This window comes from Strongylocentrotus purpuratus, unplaced genomic scaffold, assembly GCF_000002235.5.
Source record: "Strongylocentrotus purpuratus isolate Spur 01 unplaced genomic scaffold, Spur_5.0 spur5_scaffold_9, whole genome shotgun sequence".
NCBI lineage: Eukaryota > Metazoa > Echinodermata > Echinoidea > Camarodonta > Strongylocentrotidae > Strongylocentrotus > Strongylocentrotus purpuratus.
In genome coordinates, this window is record NW_022145615.1 from 25,189,129 (window position 1) to 25,217,118 (window position 27,990).

Consider the following 27,990-nt stretch of genomic DNA (forward strand, 5'->3'; position numbering starts at 1 on the left):
AGATTTCACTTTATCACCGAGCCTGATTTGTACTGAAACAACTGTCCGAACATCAGAACGTTTTTTTTTTTGCAGCTGTAGCTCTAAATAAATAAATTAATAAAATGAAAAAATATCAAACTTAACACCATTAGATATAGTGCATTTCTCATTTTACATGTGCTTTTAAAAGTATATATACAGTGCATATTTAAATATATTTGTTGTCACCAGGTAGGCATTTTGTGAAAACAAATTCCCTGGGTATATTGATCCCTTCCTTGAATTTGATATATGGACAGCAATTTACATGTATTTTCATAGTTCACAAATGAATTCTATCTTGGCCTATTTTGCTCCTCTGCTGAAGGGATCGAGGCCTCTTCGTCACGCTTCCACTCTGCTTTCTGTTTTTGTATACACGTAATGCACAAGAAAATCAGATGTTTCATATCTCACAATCACTGTAATTTCCAGTACTAAAAATACTGTGTCATTTGAATGCACATTTTGTTGTTCGATGTAATGTGAAGAAAAAAATAGAGAAATTATGTAAACATGCACATTTAAGCCAATTTTTCTACCAAACATTTTTGAAAAAACAAAACAATATTATTATTGAATCGAATTAGATTGATTCGTTAACCTTTTAGTGGAAACAAATGTAGCCTTTTCAGTAAAAGAATATGAAATAGAATACGAAATAGCAAAAATGACTTGCAAAATCTCCTTGTAATCTTCTTTCTCTAAGATCTTGGAGAAAATCATATATATTAGAACAGTTGCCTTCCTAAAAAATCATAATGTTTTCTCCAATTTTCAATTTGGTTTCAGGGAAAAACATAGTACCATTCATGCTTTATTATCTTTTGTGGAGAAAGTAGCTCATGCTTTTGGCAAATCTTCTCACATGGTTGGTATTTTCCTGGACTTCTCCAAGGCCTTTGACACAATAAACCACGATATATTACTTTATAAACTTTCCCATTACGGTGTACGTGGAAATGCTTTGGAGTGGTTCAGGAACTATCTTTCTAACATAAAGCAAAATGTCTTTTTCAACGATTGTTCTTTGGATTTATGTAATGTTAGCTGTGGCGTTCCACAGGGGAGCCTACTAGGTCCACTTTTATTTATTCTGTATATAAATGATTTCAGCAGGTCATCTCATATTTTATCGTTTTATTTTTTGCTGACGACACGAATCTGTTCTTTTCCCACAACAATCCACACACTCTTATGCAAACGGTTAATTTTGAACTATAAAAGATTCTACAATGGATTGGAGCCAACAAACTTTCACTTAATCTCCAAAAAACTAATTATATGTTGTTCAGTAATACTATAGATTCACTGCCAAGCAACATTGTATTCGACGACGTCCCGTTGTAGAGAGTTCCTTTCACTAAATTTGTAGGCGTAACAGTCGACAATAAACTCTCCTGGAAGTACCATATTGACAACATCTGTAAAACTATTTCTCGTAATATTGGTGTCATGAATAGATTAAAAACTCATCTCCCTCTATCTTCCTTACTTACGCTTTATTCCTCGCTGGTCTTACTATATCTAAATTATGGACTCCTGGTGTGGGGCAATACACACCTTACTTTGTTAAACAGAATCTTATTATTACAAAAGAAAGCTCTTCGTATCATTTGTCTTTCTCATTTCGCTCTCAAACGGATCCTCTTTTCTTTACAAATAAAATATTGAAAGTTAAAGATCTTTATGTCTTTCAGTTGGGCCAGTTTATGTATTCTTATAATAACAACATGCTCCCTTTCGTTTTGATGATATGTTCACCCTAAATTAATCCTCTCATAAGTACCAAACTCGGCATTGTAATGATTTTCATTTACCTTTGCTGAGAACCCTTCTAGCTCAAAACACGTTTATTTATACAGCCCCCAAATTTTGGAACTCTATTCATATTGACATTCAACTTGCCCCCTCTCTGAATTCATTTAAGAGGAAATTGAAATTGTTTCTTATAATTCCTTACAATACAAATTAATATCAGTGCATTGTCAAATCATTTCTTGCCTTCCCTTCCTTCCCGTCACATCTTTTTTTGTTAACGCTCTGTATGTGTCTTACTAGGTCACTACCGCTGCCTTATGTACATCGTGCTCTCTCTCTCTCTCTCTTCTCTTCTCCACCTCTCCTCTCTTTTTCTTTACTCAAAACATATGCAGCAACATTTTCTATTCTTCCATTTCTCTTTTTTCTTGCTTTATTTTTGTTGTCTTATATATTCTTTTTTAATTACTAATATGTATGACTTATCTGCCAATCGTCATTGTCTCTTTCGACCTTTCCATTGCTCACTATACGCTATCGTAACAAGTTTTTAAATTACGGATTTATAATTGCATTATTATTTTGCCACTTTTTGGTTTTCTATGTATATATATATTTTTCAAGTCGATATATTTACATGTTACAAAAATTATGTTTGTCATTATTTTGAGGGATCCACATTTTACAGCTCTACTTTTCAGTGGTTTCCTCTATTTCCACAGGTTTATCTTTATTTAAGAATGAAAAAACCCATTATATTGGATAATTATGTATACTTTCTATTTCACAACTTTAAACCATATAAATTGTATTATTTTATTGAATGGTGAATTGTATAACTGATTTCTTGTCATAATTACTGTTCTGTTTGAAATGAGATAAAATAAAAATGAAACTGAACTGAACTGAAATATGAGATATCAATTCATTTGTAAACATGTACCGCTTACTAAATTTGTTACACTACTCTTGGGTTTTCCCCAGAGCAATAAATAGAAGTGTTTCCTGCGATGTTATCACGTGATCTTTGACCCAATCCTTTTTCATGGTCGAGAAAATGAATGGAATGCGAATGAGTTGAATTACTTTTGTGGTAATATTATATATTTAACGGCGTACTCTTAATACAAAGTGGGGCGGGGGAAGGGAGTCTTTCCTCATTCCAGGCCAAGCGCGTACGCAGGTGGGGGGGGGGGCTGAGGGGGGGGGGGGTGGTTTTGAGGTTAACCCCCCCCCCCCTTGAGTTTTTTTTATGTGTATGTCTTGTGTATGTTGTTTGTGAAACCCCCCCTTTTGATTTTAAAAATTTATGCCAATGGCTTACCTAAAAAAGGTGACCTTACCCCCCCCCCCCAACGGAACTAAATGTCATTTTTTCAAATTTCGAGACCCCCCCCCCCCCCCCTGGTTGAGTCGTTGCGATTTTTTTTGGACTCCCCAAAAAAAAAGTGTCCGCTTACCCCCCCCCCCCCCCCCCCCCCCCCCCTTGAAAAAAATCCTGCGTACGCTACTGTGCCAGGCCATCACTCTGGAATTGTTTACCTCGAGGGATCAGAGATAATTATATTCCTACAGTAGAATCTTTCAAAAGCGTCCTTAAAATGTATCTTTTCCAGTTTACTCTCAATGGTTGATATGATTTTTCTTCCTTTTTGTGTACAAGTATGTTTATGTATTTTTATGTTTCTGCACTAGTGTGCCTTGAGCATTTGATTTTTAAGTGAATTTGGCGCCTTATAAATCCTTTATATTTTCATTATTATATACTAGGAATGAGCTATACCGTAGATCAAAATTAATTAGGTACCATAATGTTGATTTGAGAATCCAATTCATATGTATTTATATAATTCCCACGCTTCTATTGGGTTTTCCCCAGAGCAATAAATAGAACTGTTTCCCGCGTTGTAAGTTATCAGGTGATCTATGAACCATTCCATTTTCATGGTCTTGAAAACGGCGTACTCTAAGAACATCGCAACCTTTTCAGTTTCCTACTTTATCTACCTAACTTATCGTCTAAGGTAAGTGGAATAAGATCAATTCATTACAACTGTTGTAATCTTTTTTTGCAAAATTGGCGAAAATGTGAATGATATTCGAAAATAGTGCACCGTGCTATCGCTGTTGGTGGTGGTAGTGGCGGATGCAGTACATTATATAATGCAATTCGTTTTCCTTTGCTAGGAATCGGCATGATTCCAGTGACGTGTATGTTTAATACCAGCAAGATGAGAATGTCACTCCTTGTATTACGAGCATATAAAGCATAATCAGTTTTGGTGTTCACAATTTACAAACAAAATACAGGGAAAAGGGAGAGAAAGAGGGAAAGAGAGAGATAGATAGAGAGAGAGAGAGAGAGAGAGAGAAAGAGGGAGAGGGAGAGAGTAAGAAGGGGGCGAGTAGCTATAGCCGATTTTAAAATCTCATCTACACATAACACCTGAAAGACAGAGAGAACAGACAATGTTGTGTTCAATGTTACCGCAACCAAATAAATAAGATCAAAGTCCAGACTTGTCTTCTAAAGTTCATATTTCAAGCATTTTACAACACGCCAGTGGTCGTGCATTGAATTGCTATATTCTTCGAGATTTTATGAGATATAGCAGTATAGAAAATTCATGAAATTATCAGTATTTATTGTTACTATGTAGTAGTCACCTATTGTGCCGCCTTTTAGGAGTAAATGTGTGTTGTAGAACATGTATAGAAAGTCTGAAATGATTAGGCATTTGATTTTAGTTGGTGTGGGGGGGGGGGGGCTATAGAGCATGGACGTAAAACAAATGTTTATACCTAAGTGACACCGCTTACCCGAATCTAAACCGATTCAAATCGAACGATTCTCGGTTATCAAATTCAATTGCTTGAATGTTCGGTCTGTTATCGGTCTGGTATTCATTTTTTCAAATTCATATACTTAATATTATATTATATTTTTTCATCATTGTATACGATATGTATTTCTGTTAATTCATGCATATTTAAAAGTAAATACCAGTTTTGGAAACGCCCCCCCCCCTCCCTCCTCTCAAAAATGAAATTGAAGCTCCTATTACCAATCATGTGAAAGAATACGTTTTGACTAATACGTGATGATACAAATTTTGCAGATAAACCGCCTACTATTGATATATTCGGTAAATTATTATATCTGTTTGGACCTGATAGACATCGCACACGTGTCGCGCATGTGTCGAGTGGTCCCATATACATCTTTATGCGTACAGTGCTTGTAACTTTACCAAGACTGGGGCAAAATTTCTTATCATTTTGATGATTCAAGAACCTTGCAGTACACTCCAATACTGATATGCTAGATGATCAACCTTTTCTGATCGATTCCACAACGTTTCTTTCACAATGCAATCGCATGAAAATAACTGGTCTTTATCTTTAAATCTTTAGATTAATCATGTAGTATATTGTATAATTGATTGTTGTAAAGCGTATAGAGAATTCATTATTATGTGCTGTATAAAAATTATTTTATTATTATTATTATTGTCTATTGCATCCATATTAAAGTGAATCATCTGAGATTTAAAGTAGACAAGAATTGTGTTTGGGTAGATGTTATACTTGAAGTAAACTGTAACCTCATTCTGTCCACCTTGTTAAATTGTGTTACCTAAAAAGTATTAAATGTCATCTTTAACATATTTTCCGTTTTTTCTTTCAACCGCTTTCATATTCACAGTTCTATTTAACAAAAAGACTCGTAGCCATGATTGTAATCTCAGATACAAATGGCGAAACCTGATAATTAGCAATACCAGTAATATTCCTCGTTATAAACCACAAGTAAACACTCTTGAATTTGTTTCATGACGATAGAGAATTTAATTACTGAGCAAAGACTGCTACTGTGCTGCTTAAATAATGATAATAATAATATTCTGGTTTTATATTGCGCTTAATTCATTGATGGTGTCTCTAAGCGCTCATCGGGGGGTTCGGGCTTGCCAGCACACAATTTATGCACATTCTCTACTCCCTGGGGAACATTCCAACCAGGCACCATTTTACAGACGCTCACACTGCTGAGCAAACTGCAACGATTTTTTTTGTATCCTACCGGAAACCCATAGATAGAAGTCAAGAATTCCAAACATAAGGCTGACGAATGGTTCTATTCAATTGTACACGTTTACATACCGTGTGAGTCAAAAAAGTTTACACCTAGAAAATTGCTTATTATTAAAAAATCATCTATGAACAGTAAATTATTATACATCTTATGAAAGAGTGTTTTATCCCAAATCTTTTGGTATCATTTTTGTGTGGTAAGTGTTGACGCTTGGATGAACAGGAGGCATTGTTTGCAAGAGTGCACAAATCGACTTGCGCCAAAGTGATGCCTACAGTATGTATTATGTTGAGATTTAAGCAGAGCTCCCACTTGGCCGAGTTGGAGCCTCGAGTTGTGGCGAGTTGGCGCAAGCTTATGGCTAGCCGTTTTATCATTAAAACATATTTCTTGATATCAAGAATTCAATTCTTAATATCACGAAATCGAATTCTTGATATCAAGAATTACCATTGCTTTACAACGTAAAATTATTTCTTGATATCAAGAAATATGTTTTAATGGTAAAACGGCTTGCCATAAGCTTGTGGTCGATTATTATATCCCTTAGCGTAATATTGTTGCATTAGGAGTGTACACAACAACAACAAGAAAAAGTATAGTTTTACTAGAAAAGGCGTTTACTGCCGAATAGTTCATGTTGTATTGCTGACGTCACCAATAGTTCATCTTTTCCCTGGAAAAAAGCTAACTATTCGTCCCCCCCCCCCACAAAAAAAAAAGAACTGGCAAAACTCAGCTAGCGTATGGGATTTCAAATGCCTTCAGCGGGGAACTCCCTCGGTGTCACGGGGCTCACGTCATGCAATTTACGCTGTGCAGTAACTGTACTATACTACTGCAGTACCTTTCTATGGCCAGCTTATTACATCCTAATTCGATGTTTCATTTGAGCCGTGCAATTTTCTTTAATTTCTTTTTTGTATGTGATGTGAATGTGAGAACAGTACATGTTATTACAGAAATGTCCAAGGAATGAATACGGGTGGAAGGGATATCAAACAAATATACAATAACTCATTCTCGGAACAAGCTAAAACTATTTGCTCTCAAGAACAACAATAGTCTCGATCCCGGCCCTCCGAAGATTAGTACTATTTGATGTTCCTTCGATACGAGTAGTTGCAGCTAGATCATCGAGTGTCATTGTATATTTGTATATTAACACTGTTTCTCTCCTTTTCCCTTTAGATGGCAATGAATTATCTCGGAAAAGCAGCAGGCTATGCTTCGCAAGTGCTAACAAGAACTGTGAAGACCGAAGTGCAGCACCTTGCAACGGGTAAATCTTAATTTCTAACGTGTGAAGATTAAATAATGTAAGGACAACACACCCTTATTGAAAAGGGGAACTATTCATAAACATTATGTAACATTATATCCCGTATCGTAAGATTGCTGCATTAGGACTGTACACAACAAGAAAAAGAAAAGTTTGCTAGAAAAGAAGTTTCCTGCCGAATAGTTCTCCTTTCTTCCGGGAAAAGTGAGCTATTCGCCCCCCCCCCTAAAATAAAAAAAGCTGTCAAAATTCAGCGAGCGTATGGGATTTCAAATGCCTCCAGCGGGCAACTCCTCCGATGTCACGGCGCCATGCAATTTACGTTATGCAGTAACTACACTACACTACTGCAGTACCTGTATATAGCGCCATGCAGCTAAACATATTTACATTCTTCAATGTTTCATTTGAGCCTTGCTATTTTTTTTTTGTATGTGATGTGAATGTGAGTACGGTATATATTATTACAGAAGTGTCCAAGGAATGATACAGGTGAAAAGGATATCAAACAGATATACAATAACTCATTCTCGGAACAAGCTAAAACTATTCGCTCTCAGGAACATCAATAGGACTATTTGATCTTCCTTCGATACGAATAGTATAGATATAATGACTGCTATGAGAGGAATACTCGAATATTTAAGCTATATCATTGTAGATTTGTATACTATTGTTTTGAAATCATTCGAAATAAGCGCTCAGTGTAGACTGATTTTCAGCATCTACTAAAGACCAGCTTTGGAAACGCCCCCTCTCAAAAAACGAAATGGAAGCTCTTATTACCAATCATGTGAAAGAATATGTTTTGACTAATACGTGATGATACAAATTTTGCCGGGAAACCGCCTACTAATTGATATATTTGGTAATTTTTATATCTATTTGGACCCATTAGATATCGCGCACGTGTCACGCACTGTCGCGTAGTCGCATATACATCTTTCTGTGTACAGTGCTTGTTACTTTACCAAGACTGGGCCAAATTTCGTACAGTTTTGATGATTCCAGAACCATGCAGTACACACCAATACTTATATGCTAGATGATCAACCTTTTTTGATCGATTCCACAACGTTTCTTTCACAATGCAATCGCATGACCAGGACTGATCTCTATCTTTAATGACCCAAGGTATTACTTCAAATCACAAGTCTAAATGAAATGATACCCTTCGTAAATATATTCATATCTTATATGATCTTTTTTTTTTTATATAGTTCAGTTAAAACGTTTCAAGCCAAGCATTTATCCTTTAGTGTGTGAATCAAGATTTATGTTTCAATTCAATTCAATTCACCCTATAAACGAAGTTCGTGAAGAAGTGGAGGAATCTGATGAAGGTGATTGGAGATTGGACATCTGAGATGAACCTATCTGGACAAAATAGGAGAGAGAAGAAGAAACCAAACGTTCTGGTATAATTTAGGTCTACAATATACACATCATTGTAATTGACATTTTAGGATATTTAATAGAGAAGTATCATGACTATTTTTTTGTACTACACTCAATCAATCATTTAATTTGTATATACTACAGGGGGAGCGTCTACAAGCACGGGGCAAGCTGGCAGAAGTGAAACTCCACCAGTCTCCGGTAAATAGAAAAAGAAAAAGAAAAAGAAAAAAAGAAAAGAATATGCATTGATAATTTCCCTCTGAAACGATATAGATTGAAAGCGAAACAGATTAGTAACCATTCTGTGTCAATACCATGAAAATGACAACATTATACAATGATTCCTTCTGATGATGAATTTGCTTATATATTCGAAAAATGTATATTGATTGTCATGATGGTTAATCGGTAATTATTATACCCTACAGGAACGTTGAAATGATCATTATTTTCAAACTCTCTGTAAAAAACAACATTATGTAATAATTTCAAATCACAAGTGTAAATGATATGATAACTGTTCATAAATATATTCATATCATTCTTTATGATTTTAGAATTTTCATTTCTATAAGTCAGTTAGACATTTCAAGCCAAGCATTTATCATGTAGTGTCTTATTCAAGATTTTCATTCATTTTTGTTTCGCGTTCATTGTACAAAATATATGCTCATTGACAAAACTGCAGCGCTTACCTACAATCGGTTATCCGCGATGTTACTGTTCATGTTGCACTTAATCTATAGTCATTTGCACAGAAAATTAGATATGCATAGGACATTTGATGTCATGATTTAAGCTTTAAACATACATGTATATCATTTTCTTCACTATTAAATTCATTCAATTCACTCTGTTAATGAATTTAATGAAGAAAATGAAGAATCTGATGATGGAGATTAGCAACTACTTGTTTTGAATTCAGTAATTTAGTTAAATCAATTAATCTCGTACAATAATATTTAATATATAGTATAACCTAGTAAACACGAAGTCGATGCCTTTTGGAATTTTACTCGGCGGTATTTGGGTGTTAAATTAGTCGTAAAGATAATAGGGATTTCTAGATCTACAGATGAGATAATGTAATCATGCAAATGTATTTCAAGTTTAAGATGATACAATTAGATAATATGAATGTTTCTGATTTGTTAACATTTTTGTCAACAATAGAGCAACCGCGTACACAGACTCCGACTGACGGCACTAACAAGATTGTTGCTTCGGATACCAGTACTGTAAGAGGGAACACCATGGTTGGTAAACAGAGAAAAAGAGGGCGCAGTAAGTATTGTTTTTCTTGGAATGGGTAATATTAATTTTTAAAATATAAGACCATCAACATGACAAACATCAGGATCTTGTGTTAGACATTTATCATTTGTTGTGGTGATAAGGGTTAATTATTTCAGAAAGCATGAGAAAAAAAAAAATTTATCCTGTGAAAGACAAATAGTTTAAAACTTACCACCTAATGCCAATACTTGGAAAGAATATTTTTCCTTTTTCAACGTATTGGGCCTGCAGAAAAGGAAATGCATCGACAAAGAAAATACACATTGACAAATTTGCAGCACTTACCTACACTCAGTTTTCCACGATGTTACTGTACATGGTGCATTTTAGATTGATTTATCGTCATTCACAGAAAATTAGATATGCAGAGGACATTTTATTTCGCGAATTAAGCTGAATACCACGCCCCCCCCCCCCACTCAGTGTTATTTAGGGTACGCATATGCATGTTCCCTCCTTTTGAAAACACCCCCTAAGTCCAGTGTGTAAAAGTCAATTTTGTGTACTACGAGCCGGACTTTGGTGCATGAAAAGTACCCCTTTACCGGACATTTTGGTCGGGCCGGGCTGAATACATATATCATTTTCTTTTCAATTTAATTAATTCAATTAAATCAATTCTCCCCGTAGATGAATCTGATGAAGAAGAGGAGGAATATGATGAAGTTAATTAGGCAAATATTTGTTTTTAATTCAGTAGTTAGGATAAATCAATTAATCTTTTGCAAATATATCTAATTGTAGACTGATTTTTAACGCCAACTTTAATATCAACCACCCAAGGTATTTTCTTCAAATCAAAAGTGTAAATAAAAAATATTTGTTCTAAAATATATTCATATCTTTATGATATCAATTCATTCAATTTTACTCTTTAGATGAATCTGATGCTGAAGAGGAGGAATCTGATTAAGGGGAACAGGCATTTTTTTTTAATTCGTTAATTAAATCAATTATTCTCTTGCAATAATATCCAATGCAAAAGATAAAAGAAGATTTAAATGTAGAAAAAAAAAAATTATGTTCATGAATAGTAAAAACAATATTTTCGCATTGTTTTTCCTAATCTGATGATAAGATTCCAGAATAAATTAATTTATATACAAACTAGTGAATAACGAGTGATTATGATGAAACATTTTAAGAATTTGTAAAACATAAAGCTTGGGGTATATGGCGATATACTGTTACGAAATGTATATTTCTAAGTCCTAAAAAAAAAAAACTTTGTAATCCATACTCGGCATGACAGCTAATGGTTTATTATGCTTTAATTCACAGATGCACCGTCGGGTAGTCGTACTAAAAGAAGGCGCAGTAAGTATTATTTTCTTTAAATGGGTAATAATAATTTTTAGAATAAAAGACCATCATCAACATGAAATACATCATTTAAAGCGAGTCTTCATAAACCTCATTCATTTCATGATCTTGTGTTAGATATTAATCATTCGATGTGGTGATTCTCATAAGGGTAATTTAGCAGAAAGCATGAGGGGAAAAATTATTTTCATCCTGCATGTGAAAGACAAATAATGTATAACGTACCACAAATGCCCATACTTAGAAAGAATCTGTTTCCCTTTTCAACGTATTGGGCCTGCAGACAAGGAAATACGTCGACAAAATAAATTATACATTGTCAAACTTGCAGCACTTACCCACACTCAGTTTTTCACGATGTAATTGTTCATGGCGCACTTTAAATTGATTTATCGTCATTTACACAGAAAATTAGATAATAAATATGCCTAGGACATTTAATATCGCGACTTAAAGCTGTATCTATCTATCTATCTATCAGGCTATAGTTCATCCAGACGTTGGACAAAGCCCTCCTCATAACATTTCCATTCTCTTCTGTCTCTAGCTGTCCTAGTCCTAGTACACATGTATCATTTTTTCATTCAGTAATTCAGATAAATCAATTAATCTCTCGCAATAATATGTAAAAGAAGACTAACTTTCAATACCAACTTTAATATCAACACCCAAGGATTTTTTTCAAATCACAAGTGTAAATGAAATAATGACTGTTTGTAATTATATATTCATATGTTTATGATTTTAAAATTGTCATTAGTATGTGTCAGTTAAAACGTTTCAAGCCAAGCATTTATCATTAAGTATTTTAATTAAGATTTGTATCAATTTTTGTTTTGCACCCATTTTACAAAATATATAAGCACATTGACAAACCTGCAGCGCAAACCACAATTTGTTTTCTCGTATTTACCCTTCCACAAGGTTCCTTTATTAATAATTAACAAAATCATTTTCTCAACAGATCAAAACAAGCACGATTCCATGACTTGTCATATAAACATTCTCCACGATTTTCTTGTTCATGATGCACTTTTAATTGAGTATCGTCATTTTCATAGTAAATTAGATATGCATAGGACATTTCATATCGTGATTTAAGCCTTATACATGATTTCAATTTCTTTTCACTTTAATTCATTCAATTCACCCTGTAGATGAATCTCATGAAGAGGAGGAGGAATCTGATGAAGGTGATTAGACAAATATTTGTTTCGAATTCAGTAATGCAATTCAATCAATTTATTTCTTGCAATAATATCTCAGTCTGGACTGATTTTCAGCGTCAAATATAATATCAACCACTCAAGGTATTATTTAAAATCAAAAGTGTACATGAATGATAATTGGTCGTAAATATATTCATATTATTCTTTATGATTTTAGAGTTGTCAATTTCAGCATTCAGGTAGATCGTTTCGAGTCAAGCATTTATCATTCAGTATTTAAATCATGATTTTTATTCATTTTTGTTTTGCACCCATTTTCAAAAATATATGCACATTCACAAACCGGCAGCTCTTACCTATTAGTTCTTCACGATTTTACTGTTCATGACGCACTTTGAATTGATTTTATCGTTATTTTCAGTTATTACAGAAAATAAAATATGCATATATAATTTGCTGTCGTAATTTAAGCTTTTTATGCATATATCAATTTCTTTTCAATTAAATTCATTCATTTCACCCTGTAGATGAAACTGATGAAGAAAAGGAGAAATCTGATGAAGGTGATAAGCAAATATTTGTTTTGAATTTAGTAAATCAGTTAAATCAATTTATTTCTGCAATTATATCTAAGTCTAGACTGATTTTCAGCGCCAAATATAATATCATCAACCATCCAAGGTATTATTTCAAATCACAAGTGTAATTGAAATAATGGTTGTTCATAAATATATTCATATCATTCTTTATGATTTTAAAATTGCCATTTTTATGAGTAAGTTAGAACGTTTTAAGCAAAGCATATATCCTTTAGTATCGTATTCAAGATTTTTATTCATTTTTGTTTTGCGCTCATTTAACAAAATATAATTATGCACATTGACGAGTATGCAGCACTTATTACCTATAATCAGTTCTCCACGATATTACTGTTCAAGATGCACTTTGAATTGATCTATCGTCATTTTAACAGAGAATTAGATATGCATAGGATATTTGCTGTCGCGATTTAAGCCTTATGCATACATAAATTTCTGTTCAATTTAATTCATTCAATTCACCCTGTAGATGAATCTGACGAAGAAGAGGAGGAATTTGATGAAGGTGATTAGGAAAATATTGTTTTGAATTCAGTAATTTAGTTATAAAATCAATTAATTTCTTGATATCACTGCTATGCAGATGACATCCAGATCTACGCATCGTTCCTTCCCAATCAAAATGACGCAAGTCGGACTGTCAAACTACTCGAAGCTTGCGTCAAAGATGTGCAAACTTGGATGAACTCGAACTCACTCAAACTGAATGATAGTAAAACTGAATTAATTTTATTGGGTTCCAAATCAAATCTTGCTAAGATGCAGTCGTTCAATATATCCATATCAGATTCTGTAATTAGTCCTTCCTCGCAATGTCGTAACCTTGGTGTCATGTTAAACTCGTCTATGTCATTGTCAACTCACGTTTCTAGTATTTGTAAGTCAGTCAGATATCAACTGAGAAATCTAGGTTTTATTAGGAAATACTTAAGTCGTTCAACCACAGAGAAACTTGTACATGCTCTTATTTCATCACGCTTAGATTTCTGTAATTCTATTCTCTATCTGCTCCCTAACACACAACTTTCTCGACTCCAGAAACTGCAAAATACTGCTGCACGTATTGTCACACTTTCTTCTCGTAGAACCCACATCACCCCCATTCTCAAAACTCTTCACTGGCTCCCGGTATGTGACCGAATTATTTTTAAGTTGTTGTTGCTAGTTTTCCATTCCTTGTATGACTCTGCTCCTTCCTACAATATCAAGTTGATTGTTAAGTATAAGCCTACAAGACATCTTCGTTCATCTCAATCCTCCTTATTAGTTGTCCCTAAGACGCGCAGTTCCTGGGGGGGGGGGGGGGATAGAGCATTTTCTCATTCTGGTCCGTCCCTTTGGAATAAGCTGCCAGTTAGTATTCGTAATTTAACTACCCTTCATGCCTCAAAGTTGCTCTAAAAACCCATCTCTTTCTAAACAGTGCTATCTAATCATGTCAATGTAGCGTTATAATTTATGTTGTTTTAGTTTACTTTATTTTAGTTAAGAAGTTATATTTTTGTGATAGTAATACATGTATGTACAGCGCCATGAGCGTCAGAGCCTGGCGGATACCGGCGCTATATAAATATCCATATTATTATTATTATTATAATATCTCGGTCTGGACTGATTTTCAGCGCCAAATATAATATCATCAACCGCCAAGGTATTATTTCAAATCACAATTGTAAATGATATGCTAAATGTTCATAAATATATTCATATCATTCTTTATGATTTTAGAATTGTCATTTTTATGAGTCAGTAAGAACGTTTAAAGCCAAGCATTTATTATTTGGTATCTTATTCAAAAATTTTCTATTCTTTTTGGTTTCGCGCTCATTTTACAAAATAGATGCACATAGACAAACCTGCACGATGTTACTGTTAAAGATGCACTTTTGAATTGATCTATTGTCATTTTAACAGAAAAATTACATATGCATAGGATATTTGCTGTTGTGATTTAAGCTTTATGCATATATCAATTTCTTTTCGATTTAATTCATTCAATTCACCCTGTAGATGAATCTGACAAAGAAGAGGAGGAATCTAATGAAGGTGATTAGGCAAATATTGTTTTGAATTCATTAATTTAGTTAAATCAATTTATTCTTGCAATAATATCTCAGTCTGGACTAATTTTCAGCGCTTTTCATAGTACCATCAACAGCCCAAGGTATTTTTTTTCAATCACATGATTAAATGTTATGATAACTGATTATAAAAATATTCAAATCATTCTTTATGATTTCAGAATGTTAATTTTTATGAGTCATTTAGGACGTTTCAAGCCAAGCATTATCATTTAGTATTTTATTCAAGATTTGTATTCCTCTTTTGTTTCGCGCACATTTTACAAACTATAGGCACATTGACAAACCTGCAGCGTTTACCTTCAAGCAGTTCTCCACGATGTTACTGTTCATGTTGCACTTTAAATGGATTTATCGTAGTTTTAAAGAAAATTAGATATGCATAGGACATTTGATATCGAGATTTGAGCTTCATACATATATCAATTTCTTTTTAATTTCTTTTTTAATTTCTAGTTTTACAAATGAGATAATGTTATCATGTAAATACATTTAAAATTTAATATGATACAATAAGATAATATGAATGTTTATGATTTTCTAACACTTTTGTCAACAACAGAGCGACCGCGTACACAGACTCAGAGTGGCGGCACTAACTCCATTAATGCCTCGGGTGACAGTACTGTAGCAGGGAACACCATGGTTGGTGAACAGAACAAATTTTACAAAAGGTATAGAACTCACTACATGTACTTCAATTGTTTTTTATAACGTCACCTTTCATGACGAATGCTTCCATTCACGTTATGTTCATTTCAAACAGAGTGGTTTTCTAAAAGCAAAGGTTTTCTATATTGGCATTAAGGGTATTGTAGCTATATCTTATTATAAGTTTCAAACTGATGTTAAAACATTTTTTTTTAACATAATGCCAATACTTATCATAACCGTTATACAATCTTGTTTCCCCTTTATTTGTTTCCTTTTCCCAATAGGTGTATCGAGTGCGGGAAAAAGGCGTCGAAAACTAACAGTGCTTCAAAGGTACTCAAGAAGAAGGCGCCAAAGACAGCGAAAAAGCCCAAGAAGAAGGTGCCAAAAACAAACCAAAATCCTAAGAAGAAGAAGCCAACGACACCGGTAAAGCCCAAATCAACACAAAAGAAACATCCTAAAGCCATAGCACCAAAAAGACGAAAGTCTAAAACTACTGGACGGGGGCGGCCTCAGAAAAAGTCAAAGAAATAGAAAAAAAATGAATTTGGATGCCTGTCAATATCTTGTCCAATACAGCTTATCAATATTTTTAACGTACATACTTCCAGAATTTCGTTATGATAAAAACATTAACATTTTAGTCGTATCTCAAAGACATTGCATGTACAATTTTTAGTTTTTTTGTTTTTTTGTACGATACATCTCTCATGAATGTCTTTCACACGATTTAAAGGAACATAACAATAACGGTACTTATGCAATGGTAGTTTCTGTGTGATGTTTCTGTGTCTTTAGTAATCTGCAATTTATTAAAAACATGATCCCATCATCATAATCTTCAAACCAACCAAATTAAATGAATTAGGTTGGTTTGAAGATAATGAAAAGTAAATGTATTAAGGAGTCACATTTTGAAGAAGATTTTGTTGTCAAGAAGGCTTGTATAATGTTGAATTTCATTACTTGTACTTATATAAAGTTAAATTGGTTCAAGGCCAACGTGGTTAATGACCTTGACTACTTATATAAAAATCAATGATTATGAATATTGAGAAAATAGTATCAATTCTTCAAATTTCATTAAAGATTTTGTAAAATATCATGCACGCAATATGATACAAATCATATAACCTGGGCAAAGGCATAAGGAAATCAAGTTTTTTTTTAGTGGGGGATATAAAGGGAAATGAATGGGATACAAATATATAAACAACTGATAAATAGTGAGTCAATGACGTTTCAAATTGATGACCAATTTTGCAATTTGTGTAGTAATTTTCAAAGTTCTATAGTTTTCCATACTCTAAAAGATATAAATCATAACTTCCTTATTAGTTATCCAATTTTACTCAATTTTGGTGGCTCTGTTTCTCTTGTATTTCTGCATCTATTAAAAGCAAATTATGTTTGGAGTAGACTTAGACTTTAAGCATAACCTAAAACTTCACCCATTGCGTACAAACTTTATATATTATCCAGGCTAAATGAGGCCTTCTCAACTGGCGGCCCTTGCGGTCAGTTGGAGTGGTGCGCGACTGTTGCAAATATATATATAGATATATTTAGAATTAAAAACACAGCAAAATCAAGAAGCCGCAGTCAAAGTTGAGCCCAAAATGTCTGCTTAACAAACAGGAAGAAAGGGGAATTTAATGGGTTTGTTCTCAATTTTAATATACGACTCTAAACCTGAGCTCTAAATAACAATAAGCTTAAAATGTGCTACCAATGTTTACATTACCGATCTCTGGAAACATCTTGTTTTTGTTTGTTTGATTTTCACTTAATTTTGACATTTCCCGTGTTTATTGCACCAAATTATACATATAAAATCTACCTCCAGTGTAATTGTACCCCAAAATTGTACTAATTTGTCCACATCAATATGAAATTATGATTGATATATTTGTTGAAAAGAAAGGTGTTAAACATGCCACATATGGGCCTTTAGAAAGCCCTAAAATCCACCAGCTTTAGAGGGCTCCGCCCCCTGCACCCCCGATGGGGCTTCGCCCCTTGACCCCGCCCCTTGTTGGCTTTGGCTCCCTCGCAGCACAGTCAAACATACAGGTTAGCACTTCAAATACAAATTCTTTTCGTTTTGGCACTTCTAATAACTAGTTGAGAAGGCTGCTATACATGTCGTCGTTTCAACAATTGCATCTATCTAGAAGGAATTGTTTAAGTCTACGTTTAAATGAAAAAATAGTAGGAGCTGATTTAATGTTATCCTTTAATAAATTCCATATCTGTGGTCCGGTATACTATAAGTCTTTTGAGCAGTGACGGTTCTGGTCTGTGGTAGATGAAACTGATGATTGTCTAATGGGGTACTTGTGTACTTCAGTGTGTTTAAAAAATAATTGTAACAATCTTCTGGTAACTGATTTGTGTCCAAATGGTACATAAAACAACCGAGTTTATACAAATATAATTCATAAATTTGTAAGGCCTTATTATTATAAAAGAGAGTGTTAACGTGAGAACGATAACTTTTGTTGCAGATAATTCTCATTGGACTTTTTTGTTGTAGAGTGAGTATATTGAGGTTTTGTTTAGTAGAGTGGCCCCATGCGAGTATTCCATAAGTCAAAATGGATAGGACAAGAGTACAGTACAATACATAGAGGGTGGGCTGTGGGAAAAAATGTCTAATTTTATTAATGACACCGGTGTTACGTGATACCTTCTTACATAATTAAGTCGCATGGGATTTCCATGTCAGACGGTCATTAATTATAATACCAAGAAATTTGGTATTAGTAACCTGGGTGCATGTGTGTTGGAAATTGTAGATCATAGATTATCAAAATAATAATGGATACACTTATCACCTCTACAAAATCATGGCTATTTTTTGTTTAAATCTTCCTTTACCACGGCGCCAGCCATCAATCAACAAACTACCCGCATACGATCTTTCCTCGGACTTGGCCTGAAATATTGATCAATGCCTGATATAATCATCGATCAATGCCAAAGCGCGCGACTTTGAGAATATATCCGGCTTCACAAACGGGTAGACAAGGTTGGGGTTTCATTTTTTTCTGCGCTCGGATTTCATCAAAGCAATCCATTATTAGAGTACTGTAATGTGTCCTTTTGATTTGTTCTAAACATAATATTCTATGTTGGTTATAGCCAAATAAGCTTTATATTGTTCATTTTGAGAGAGGGAGAGAGAGAGAGAGAGAGAAAGAGAGAGAGAGAGAGAGAGAGGGGGGGGGGGATATGCCAAGGGGGGGGGGATAAATGTATACCTAATAACTTCTTGATCGTGGTGAAACTCCAGCTTTATAATTTGAAGCTAATATATTGACCTATATCTTGTCCAAAGATTAGTCCCTTGATCGCATATGACTCGTAGAAAACTCTTATCACTCGTTAGAAGATCTTGAAAACTCGTTGGTAGATCCGTAAAAGTCGTACACATCTCATTGCCACTCATACCGGGCTCGTGTGACTCGTATCGCGCTCGGTTTACTCGCATATCCATCGTAGGAAACTCGAAGTTGCGTCGTAGATCACTGACTCATGGAAATATCATAATATTTAGTAAATTTCAAGCGAAATCACGCGAGTTTAGGCGAGTTCATATGCAAGCTCGCCACAACTCGAGGCTCCAACTCGGATATTAAAGTGGGAAACCTGCTTAAGATAGGAGACAACCAAACCTGCAATTAATTAGTTGTACTAAATCGACCGCAACTCTTTATAAATTAAGACGTGGCCCAGGGGAAATTAACAAAAAGATCAAAAACACATTAGGAAAAAAAAAACCTTTCTTCCTCCCCACCCCAACCCCTCCCCTTCTCCAGGCGCTAATGCGCTGTGTCTTTTGAAGTAGCGACAACGAATGACAAGTTGGGATTTCAGACAATGTATATCGACCAACCTTTTTATACGCTCTGCACATTTAACAAGCGGACAAGTAAAAGTGACATAGGTAAGCATTATATTGTTGTTGTGTAACATATTTTGGATTTTCAGCACGTCTTCTATGTCACCGCGTGATCTGAATCTACGTTTACACTTTTGTCATAGGCCTATTATATCTCGGTTAATTATTGATGCTGAACCTTTTCGCCCCATTGATTAGGGACTTTTAGATGAGTGGATGAGAACGGTGTGAACGTCCATTGATCTTGCGTGTCTGTGGCAAGCCGTTTTTAACATTTATTCCTATTTCTTGATATTAAAAATTACCGTTGCTTTACAACAGAATATCATTTTTTTGATATCAAGAATTTAATTTTTGATATCTAGAAATATGAATAAATGGACACGCATGACCTGAGGACGTTCACGCCGTTCTCGTCCACTCAATCTATAAGTCCCTATTAAACGGAGCTCAACGTCGTAATATGACTGTTTTATCCACTTTGTATTTAGCACATGCCTTTCATGCAATTGACCATTAAAGATATTTGTTGCCAATTGACTGTTTTGAATACTAATACAGCTTTTACTATTGATATTGAATATACTTTATAGTTATACTGACATATGGAATATCGCTTTGTCTAAAGAATGTGTCGTGAAAGCAATTGTTGTCGGTGGTGGGCTTTATTACATTATAACACACTGTTGTGTTTTTCTTCTCGTGTATGGTCCGTTCCATTACGTAAAAATACAAAATCATTTTGTGTCTAATGTCCTATAGATTAAACACGTAATTTTATTATTTAGATGTGCTTAATAAAGCTATAGATATTCACACATTTAAACAAATGGAACCGCGCCTTTTCCAATTGAGATACCAATGTCTATTTCATTAAACTTTAAACTTGGTGAGATAAAAGCAAACCCGTTCTATTCTCATATGTCTATTTTGATATAAGAATAGTACATTGGCTGACTCCTTCTCTAAACCCTTCATTTCCGTTCTTAAAGTGCTACTAGTAAAGAGATCAGGGACCTGTTTCACTGCAAAGCCTTTTTTCAATGCCAAATGACAAAAATCGGTGACGCATTTGCTGATAATCAATCAGAAGCAAGGATTTCACTAGCTTATATTTGTAACTGATGATGAGATTTGTGAAATGGGGCCCAGATCTCCCACCAGTTTTACATATTTCGAATCCCCCATGACCCCACCCCCAGGAGCGGGCTGCTAATCGTATATATGATCATTTTTTGCAGATAGCATCAGACTTACTTAAGCTTAATAAGGGCAAGCTACCTTCTTATTCACCATCACCCACCAAATGTCCAATTGTCCAACCATATGAAATTTACAAATTGTTGTGTAAACTAAAGTTACAAAAAACAAGTACCTCCAATGATTTACCAGTTCGCATAATTCGGGAGTTTGCAATTGAACTAATATACTGAATTCATCTTTTGACTTCGGTATTTTTCCTCAGTTGTGGAAATATGCAGAGATCATACCTGTTCAAAAGTCTTATCCACCTACAATCAATGAGTTAAGACCAATTGCACTAACTTCATATTTTGCGAAGATTGCAGAGTCATATATTGCAATATGGCTGTGGGAATGATATTTCAACCAAAATTGATCCAAATCAATTTGGAAATAGATAGAACATGTCTACATGTCACTATCTGATTGGGCTGTTGCATGCCTTGTATAGTAATGCTGACAAACCTAAGTCACTGTCAACACTAATTTTGACTGACTTTTCCAAGGCAATTCGATCGGATTCACCATAATATTATCATTGCTAAATTATGTGAAATGTATGTTCGTCCTTGTGTAATTCCATTAGTAATAGATTTGCTTAGTGATCGTCAACAAACCGTCAAGTATAGAGGTCAGTTATCAGAATAAAAATACAATGGTGTAGGCGTGCCTCAAGGTACCAAACTTGGCCCAATTTTATTTTTGATAATTATTAATGATGCCTGCAGGGATATTTTGTTGTCATATTTCAAATATGTAGATGATTTAGCAATAGTTGAATGCAGAATGAATAATACCCAAACTTCTCAATTACAACACCAAATTGAATTACTTGAATCGTGGACTTCTAGTAATGATATGAAGCTGAATGCATCAAAATGTTGTACGATGTCTGTCTCATTTTCCAAACCGCCCCTACAACCCCCTTTGTTATGTATTAATAACACACCACTACCTTGTGTAAATACTGTGAAAATCTTTGGTGTTATAATTCAAAACGACCTCAAATGGAATGTTCATGTTACTGAATTGATGAAGAAAAGTAATAGAAAATTATTTATGCTACGCAGATTGAAAGCTTATAACCTACCCGAATGTGATTTGTTGACAGTGTATATAGGGTATGTAAGTACTGTGTACCTCTATTTTCTGGTATTTCATAATAAACAGATTGTTGTTATAGAAAGTATACAAAAAAGAGCCTGAAAGATAATATTAGGATCAAATTATACTTAATATGATAATGCTCTTGAGAGACTGAAATTGCCAACCCTTGCAACTCGAAGAGAAAAATCACCATAGATCTGGCTATTGCATTAGAAACAAATTTGTTGTGCAAATCATGGTTACCGCCACAGAAAAACCCATAAATACAATTTACGAAACGTCAATAAGTATCAAGGGTTTTCTTGTAAAACTAAGCGATTCCAGAACAGTGCTCTTCCCAATCTCACACGTATGTTAAACTTTCACTATGCAAATCAAAGCTCATAATTGCCTTAAGAAATGTGCAATGTTATGTTATTTTTAACAGTGGGGCAATATCAGTCATTTTTAATTCCGTATATATTTTACTACCTATGCAATTTTAAATTATGCTTGTACACATTATATTTAATTTCACTTTCCTGATCTCTTGTTGTTATTCTATACTTGCATTGTATTTTACTTGCACTGTGAAAGCATGTACGATTCAGTCTATGACTGCCATTCATGTCTTAAATAACCTTGATTGAATTGAATTGAATTGGGCAGGGGGCCAAAGAGGGGGCCCAATTCGTGAGAAAATATTTTTAGCGGCGAAACAGCCAGCCGGTGAATAAGCAGGGGGGGGGGGGTAGTGAGCAACACTAATTTGAAAGTAATACTTGATCAAACGAGAATGGGCAGCTCTGCGCTCCACCTTGAGGAGATTCAGACATTTATTTCTCATTTTAAAAATTTAATTAAATTTCGATTTGATTTTCATCCGTTAATCATTTATGAATAGGTCACCATTTTAGAGGGATTTGTACGAATATGAATCCAATCAAATATTGAAGGTGCGAATATAGTATTAAAAAAAAACTATTAAAAAAAAGTTTATTCGGTGAAAACAGAATTTTAAGTTTGATTAATGTAAACTTTTAATGGTTTGACTTTCTTATCCTTTGTCAGGTTTCCTTAAAAACTCACTAAGTGGTTTTTCTAACTTGTATGCGATTAATTGAGCCAAATTGGTAACAAAAGTAGAGGAGAGGTATAGATAATAAAAAATGTATAAGCTTTTTTATTGTTCAGTTTTATGTCAGTGAGGAAGAGAATGATACAAGAAATGTACCATAGCTTTAAAAAATATGCTCTTCAAACACCCTCGTGTTCGAAACATGACAAGAAATAGCTGAAATAATAATGTTATCCAAATATTCTTACCGTTTGTGTGTGTAGTCCCATGCACACATTTGTGTTTGCACAGCATGTGACCTTAAGCAAGACTGTGTCAAATTCAATTTCATTTTGATGATTCCCAAACCTCACATTAAAGAGAAGGTTGAGTTCTGGGGAGAGGTGAAAAATAATTTGTGAGCGTTATCATTCTTATTATGCAAGTGTGGAAGAACATCAGATAATTGCTATTGTTGATTTTGAAAGCTGTCCGTTTGATTGCACTTCAATAGCTGATATTGAAGTGCAGTTAAACGGATAGCTGGAGACTGTGGATCGGGAGCTAGCGGATGGGGGGGGGGGGGGAGCTGACGGGAAATGAAATATCATATTATGAAACATTTTAATTTATGACGCATGTTATTTATTCATACGACTGTGCCGGTAAATTGTTAACTTAATTTTTTCAATCGTTAAGAGTTCATTTTACTGTAGAAGTGTTGCGTAATTATATCACGCATTTATAATTATGAAATCTGAATGTAAATGTATTTATTACTGTTATTTTTCTGCAAATCCAAACCATCTGTGGATCGGGAGCTAGTGGATGGGGGAGGGGGGGGGGTGGTGACGAGAAATACTATATTATATTAGGAGACATTTTAATTTATGACGCATGTTAAATCTAGGCAATAGGAAATTGTGGGGCATATGCACACTATAAACAGTTATCCATATTTATGTACATAGTTTTCTATTGTTAAATGTTATATTGTATTTTCTATCATTTGTATTTTCACTGTCAAAAAAGCCATTGGAAGCAAAATTTCTATGTAATGTTTGCATGCATGGACCAATAAAATAATCTTGAATCTTGAATCTTGAATCTTGAATCTTGAAGACATGTTCCCTGAAAAGCATGGCTCTTCAAATACCTTCATATTCTAAATATGTCATGTAACATCGTAAAACTCCAGGGTAGGAATTTTACGCCACGTGTTCGTGTAGTTTAATAGCATGCCAGATGCAATAAAATCGGAGTTGCCAATGTTCTTATCGGTGGCGTAGATTTTGACGTTTTCCTTGGGGGATTCGTAGTTTTTAAATTGTTTCTTCTTCTCCTTCTCTTTCTTCCCCTCCCCCCTCTCTCTCTCTCTCTCTCTCTCTTTCTTTCTCTCTCTGTCCCCTTTCTCTTTCTCCATCTTTAGCTCGCTCTCTATCTTTCTCACGCCATCTCTCCTTCCCTCTCTTGTCCCCACTCCCCATCCGTAAGCTTAGCAAGTACACATGACATTTAATACTTTCAAAACACAGTCATATTTACTAAGCATTACTCTCTAAAAAAAATCGAGTGATCACGGACGTCACTCCTCTGGAGAGTGAAAATGTAGTGAAAATAGAGTGAACATTCACTCTTTTCTTCTTAGAGAGCACTCTAAAATCAATCGATTTTCACTCCTACACAAGTGATCACGGACGTCACTCCCAAGAAAGTGAAAATAGAGTGAAAATTCACTCTCTTTTTTTAAAGAGAAAATATAGCAAGCAAAAAGTGTGATCTGACACATCTCACTGGTGCCTCTCAAATTTACTTTTCTAAACTTCAATTTGATGTACAACAAACTGTCTCTAAGCAAAGAATTACTTTGTTTCTAGAAATCGCAAGTCAAGTTTCATTTATAAAGTAAAACACATGGAAATCCCCACATAAAATAGCCTACTTAAACAGGGAAAATCAATTTTCCAGCCAGACGGAAAACTCCAATTCAAATGTCAAACCTAATTTGGAAAAAAAACTTAGCGTTTCAGTTTATTTCTTTTAAATGTGCATAAACAAAGAAATTTCTTGGAAACCGACGGGCGAATCCCTTTATGGTAATACGTGCCTTGCAAATGAATTATAACCAGTATTAAAACCAATTGAAACCATTATCAAAACCAGTTTTCCCTTGTCATGAGAAAACATTACAGGTAGATACGTTATCGGCTGTCAAAATATAAAGTCAAAGCCTTTATCACCCTATTCATAAATTAACATACATAAATAAGTAGCTAAGTTCTACCAATTAAAATGGTCCTTCCAAATGTGGTTTAATTCATGAATGGGTGATAAGGCAGGCGGGGGAGGAGGCGAATTATTTACAAAACAAGCCAATTGAAACCATTAGTCAATCGACCATTAATTCCAGGACACACAGGATTAAGCTATGACTTTCTGCTCTTCAGTTAGTTTTGTAACTCATTAGCTAAGCTAAGCTACATAGCTAAGCTGAGTTCCATCAACGAAAGGGTCCTTTCATATTCCGAATTTAAAAGATGAACAAAGTTTGTAGCGTGAATTACAAAAAAAAAATGATTTCATTAGTTCATTACTGCCTTAGAGTAAAAGACTCCCACGAAGCAATTCTGTTTTTTTTTAAAATAAAATATGGAACAATTACGATTTACATCTGGGGACCGTTCGAGAAAGTAACGTGACTCGGTTTCAAACATGATATTTTTTATACTATCTAAATGAAACGCAGCTTCAACAAATCAACCGGACAGCGACTGTAACTGATGAGAGTTTATGTTTGAGCGGACCTTCGGGAACGACGCGGGCGGCGACTATTAAATGGCTTATGACGAGCGAATGAATGCCACTTCCGTGCGACACACGACAACGAACTCAACCATGGACGGAAGACCACCCAAGAGCGAGGTGTACGCCATGGTCAAACCGATGCTAGAGAACACCGCAGCCCACGGTATCCCCAACATCGTCCGTGCGGAGTCCACCCCAAGGCGCGTTGCCTGGTCGTTTCTCTTCGTGGTAGCTCTCTGCTGTTTCATCGGACTCAGCGGGAATCTTATCAGAAAATACTACAGCTTCGACTTTAATGTCAATGTGGAGGTCCTTTTCGAACCCTCGATCAACTTCCCAGCCGTTACGCTGTGCAACATGAATCCGTTTCGGCAGTCGAGTGTCGTCAATGCCTCCCTCGAGCTCACCGAGATCTTGGGATTAGAGAACGACCCGATGTCGAAATGGAATTCGTCAACGAACGCGCTGGTACGTTCTTGTTTTCTTATTTTTTCTTAACATCATTTTCTCAACTAGTCTTTTTTTGCAACTTAAATTAAAAGCGTAAGCTTGTGTTCCTATATATGGAATTCGTCAACACAAATGCATTGGTTTGTTAAATGTATTTGATTCGTATCAATAACCCTAACCTCCAAATTTCAGTAATTATAATCTCTATTTCGCATTTTTAGTTTGAACTTGGGACCATACACCGTAAATGGAATTTGTCACCGAACGCATTGGTTTTTTCCCCGTTGCGATTTTTTCGTTATCCAAATTCCTCTGTATTGCGATTCACCTTTAGCTTGTGTTCATACGTTATAAATGGAATGTAGCAATTTTTGTTTTCATTTAAATTTTTCTTAAGCCCATATCCCATTTCCATAAATATATTTGGCAACTTTTACCTGAGTTTATGTTCATACACTGTATTGGAAATCGTCAACGAACGCATTGGTATTGGAGAAGAAAAAAAATTGTAGACTTTTCATTTCTCTACAAATTATTTTGGGATTTAGATTGATTCTCTGTTCATACATCTAACATACAAATGTACATTTCCCTTTCTATCATAATGCTAATAAGAGGCTATCAGCAATATTCTGATCAGACACCAAGAAAGGTTTGTGTGTGTGTTTGTGTGTGTGCGTGCGTGCGCGCGTGTGTGTTTGTTTTAGGGGTTGTAGTTAGCAGAATAAAATGATTAACATCTGAACAAAATATAAAACCACATTAAACCGGAATCATTGGGGATTTCTCCTCATCGCTGTGTGATGTAATTTTGGAACCGTCCTATCCATTCGGCGAAGATTAAACAAAAAATGTTAATGAGAAGGCATGGGATCATTGTCATAACTGTGTTCAGCTTCAAGGCAACGATTTAACAGCTTGAAATGAAAGTTTTACGAATGAATGGAACTAGGACCTGCAGACTACACGCTTAAAGGGAAATTTGTTAGGTTCTGGTAAAGGAGAATTTAATAATTGTGACCTTTTTCACTTTTTGTTTTCCATGTATGTGTAAATAATATTTTGGGGGGCAATTTTGAAGCATTTGAAAGAGATTTTTTCACTACTTTGATAATAATTACTTATAATAATTGTCATCATTTTCAACAACCGATTTATGTTTGAATTATTGTTTCCTTGATAAGTGTGGGTGATTTTGTACAGACAATCAACTTCTTTAAATAGTGGGGTGGGGATGGGGGGGGGGGGCAATGAATACCCCATCCATCTTGGATTTACGCCCTTAGTTTCTTCCTAATGGAATCAATATTCATTTTCATACCGTGTAAGTGTTTATACATTAATGATTGATAAGTTATTAGTTTTATGTTCCTCCCTCAATTTGTGACTTTTTCAACTATATTTTTCTAAAAATTTCCTTTATTCTTTATCGCTAATTTAATTGCCAAAATACGATTTCAGCTAAAAACTCAAAAAAGCAATTTGAATACCTTATTATATGTCTCATAGAACCATGTTCGGATTGCGAAATAGGTCATTGCGGTGTTTTCACATATTAATAGGTGACGTACAGGCTATTCATTAGGTTGATTGTTCGAAAGTAGTTGCTATCGTGTTCAATATTCTCTTACAAAGAATTGTTACAGTCGCATGCCGGGGCTGATACAGGAATTTGTGAAGGGGGAGGCAAACGTTTGCGAGAAGAAAAAAAAAGACTTATAAAGTAAACAAAATCACGTTTTCAGGTGCATGTTTGCATC

General features: G+C 34.7%; 1 protein-coding gene and 1 long non-coding RNA gene across 2 annotated transcripts; both read left to right on the forward strand.

The window, feature by feature from the left end:
• The first annotated feature begins 3,688 nt into the window (after positions 1-3,688).
• Positions 3,689-11,526, forward strand: LOC105444900. The gene is made up of 5 exons (XM_011679732.2): positions 3,689-3,806; positions 7,070-7,160; positions 8,703-8,759; positions 9,735-9,845; positions 11,139-11,526. Exons 2-5 carry the CDS (start codon positions 7,070-7,072, stop codon positions 11,192-11,194), a joined length of 315 nt encoding a protein of 104 aa, XP_011678034.1. The 5' UTR covers positions 3,689-3,806; the 3' UTR covers positions 11,195-11,526.
• A 4,073-nt stretch (positions 11,527-15,599) lies between these two features.
• Positions 15,600-18,123, forward strand: LOC115920754. The gene is made up of 2 exons (XR_004062520.1): positions 15,600-15,703; positions 15,968-18,123. It is a non-coding gene; the product is annotated as an uncharacterized LOC115920754 (long non-coding RNA).
• Positions 18,124-27,990: the final 9,867 nt, after the last annotated feature.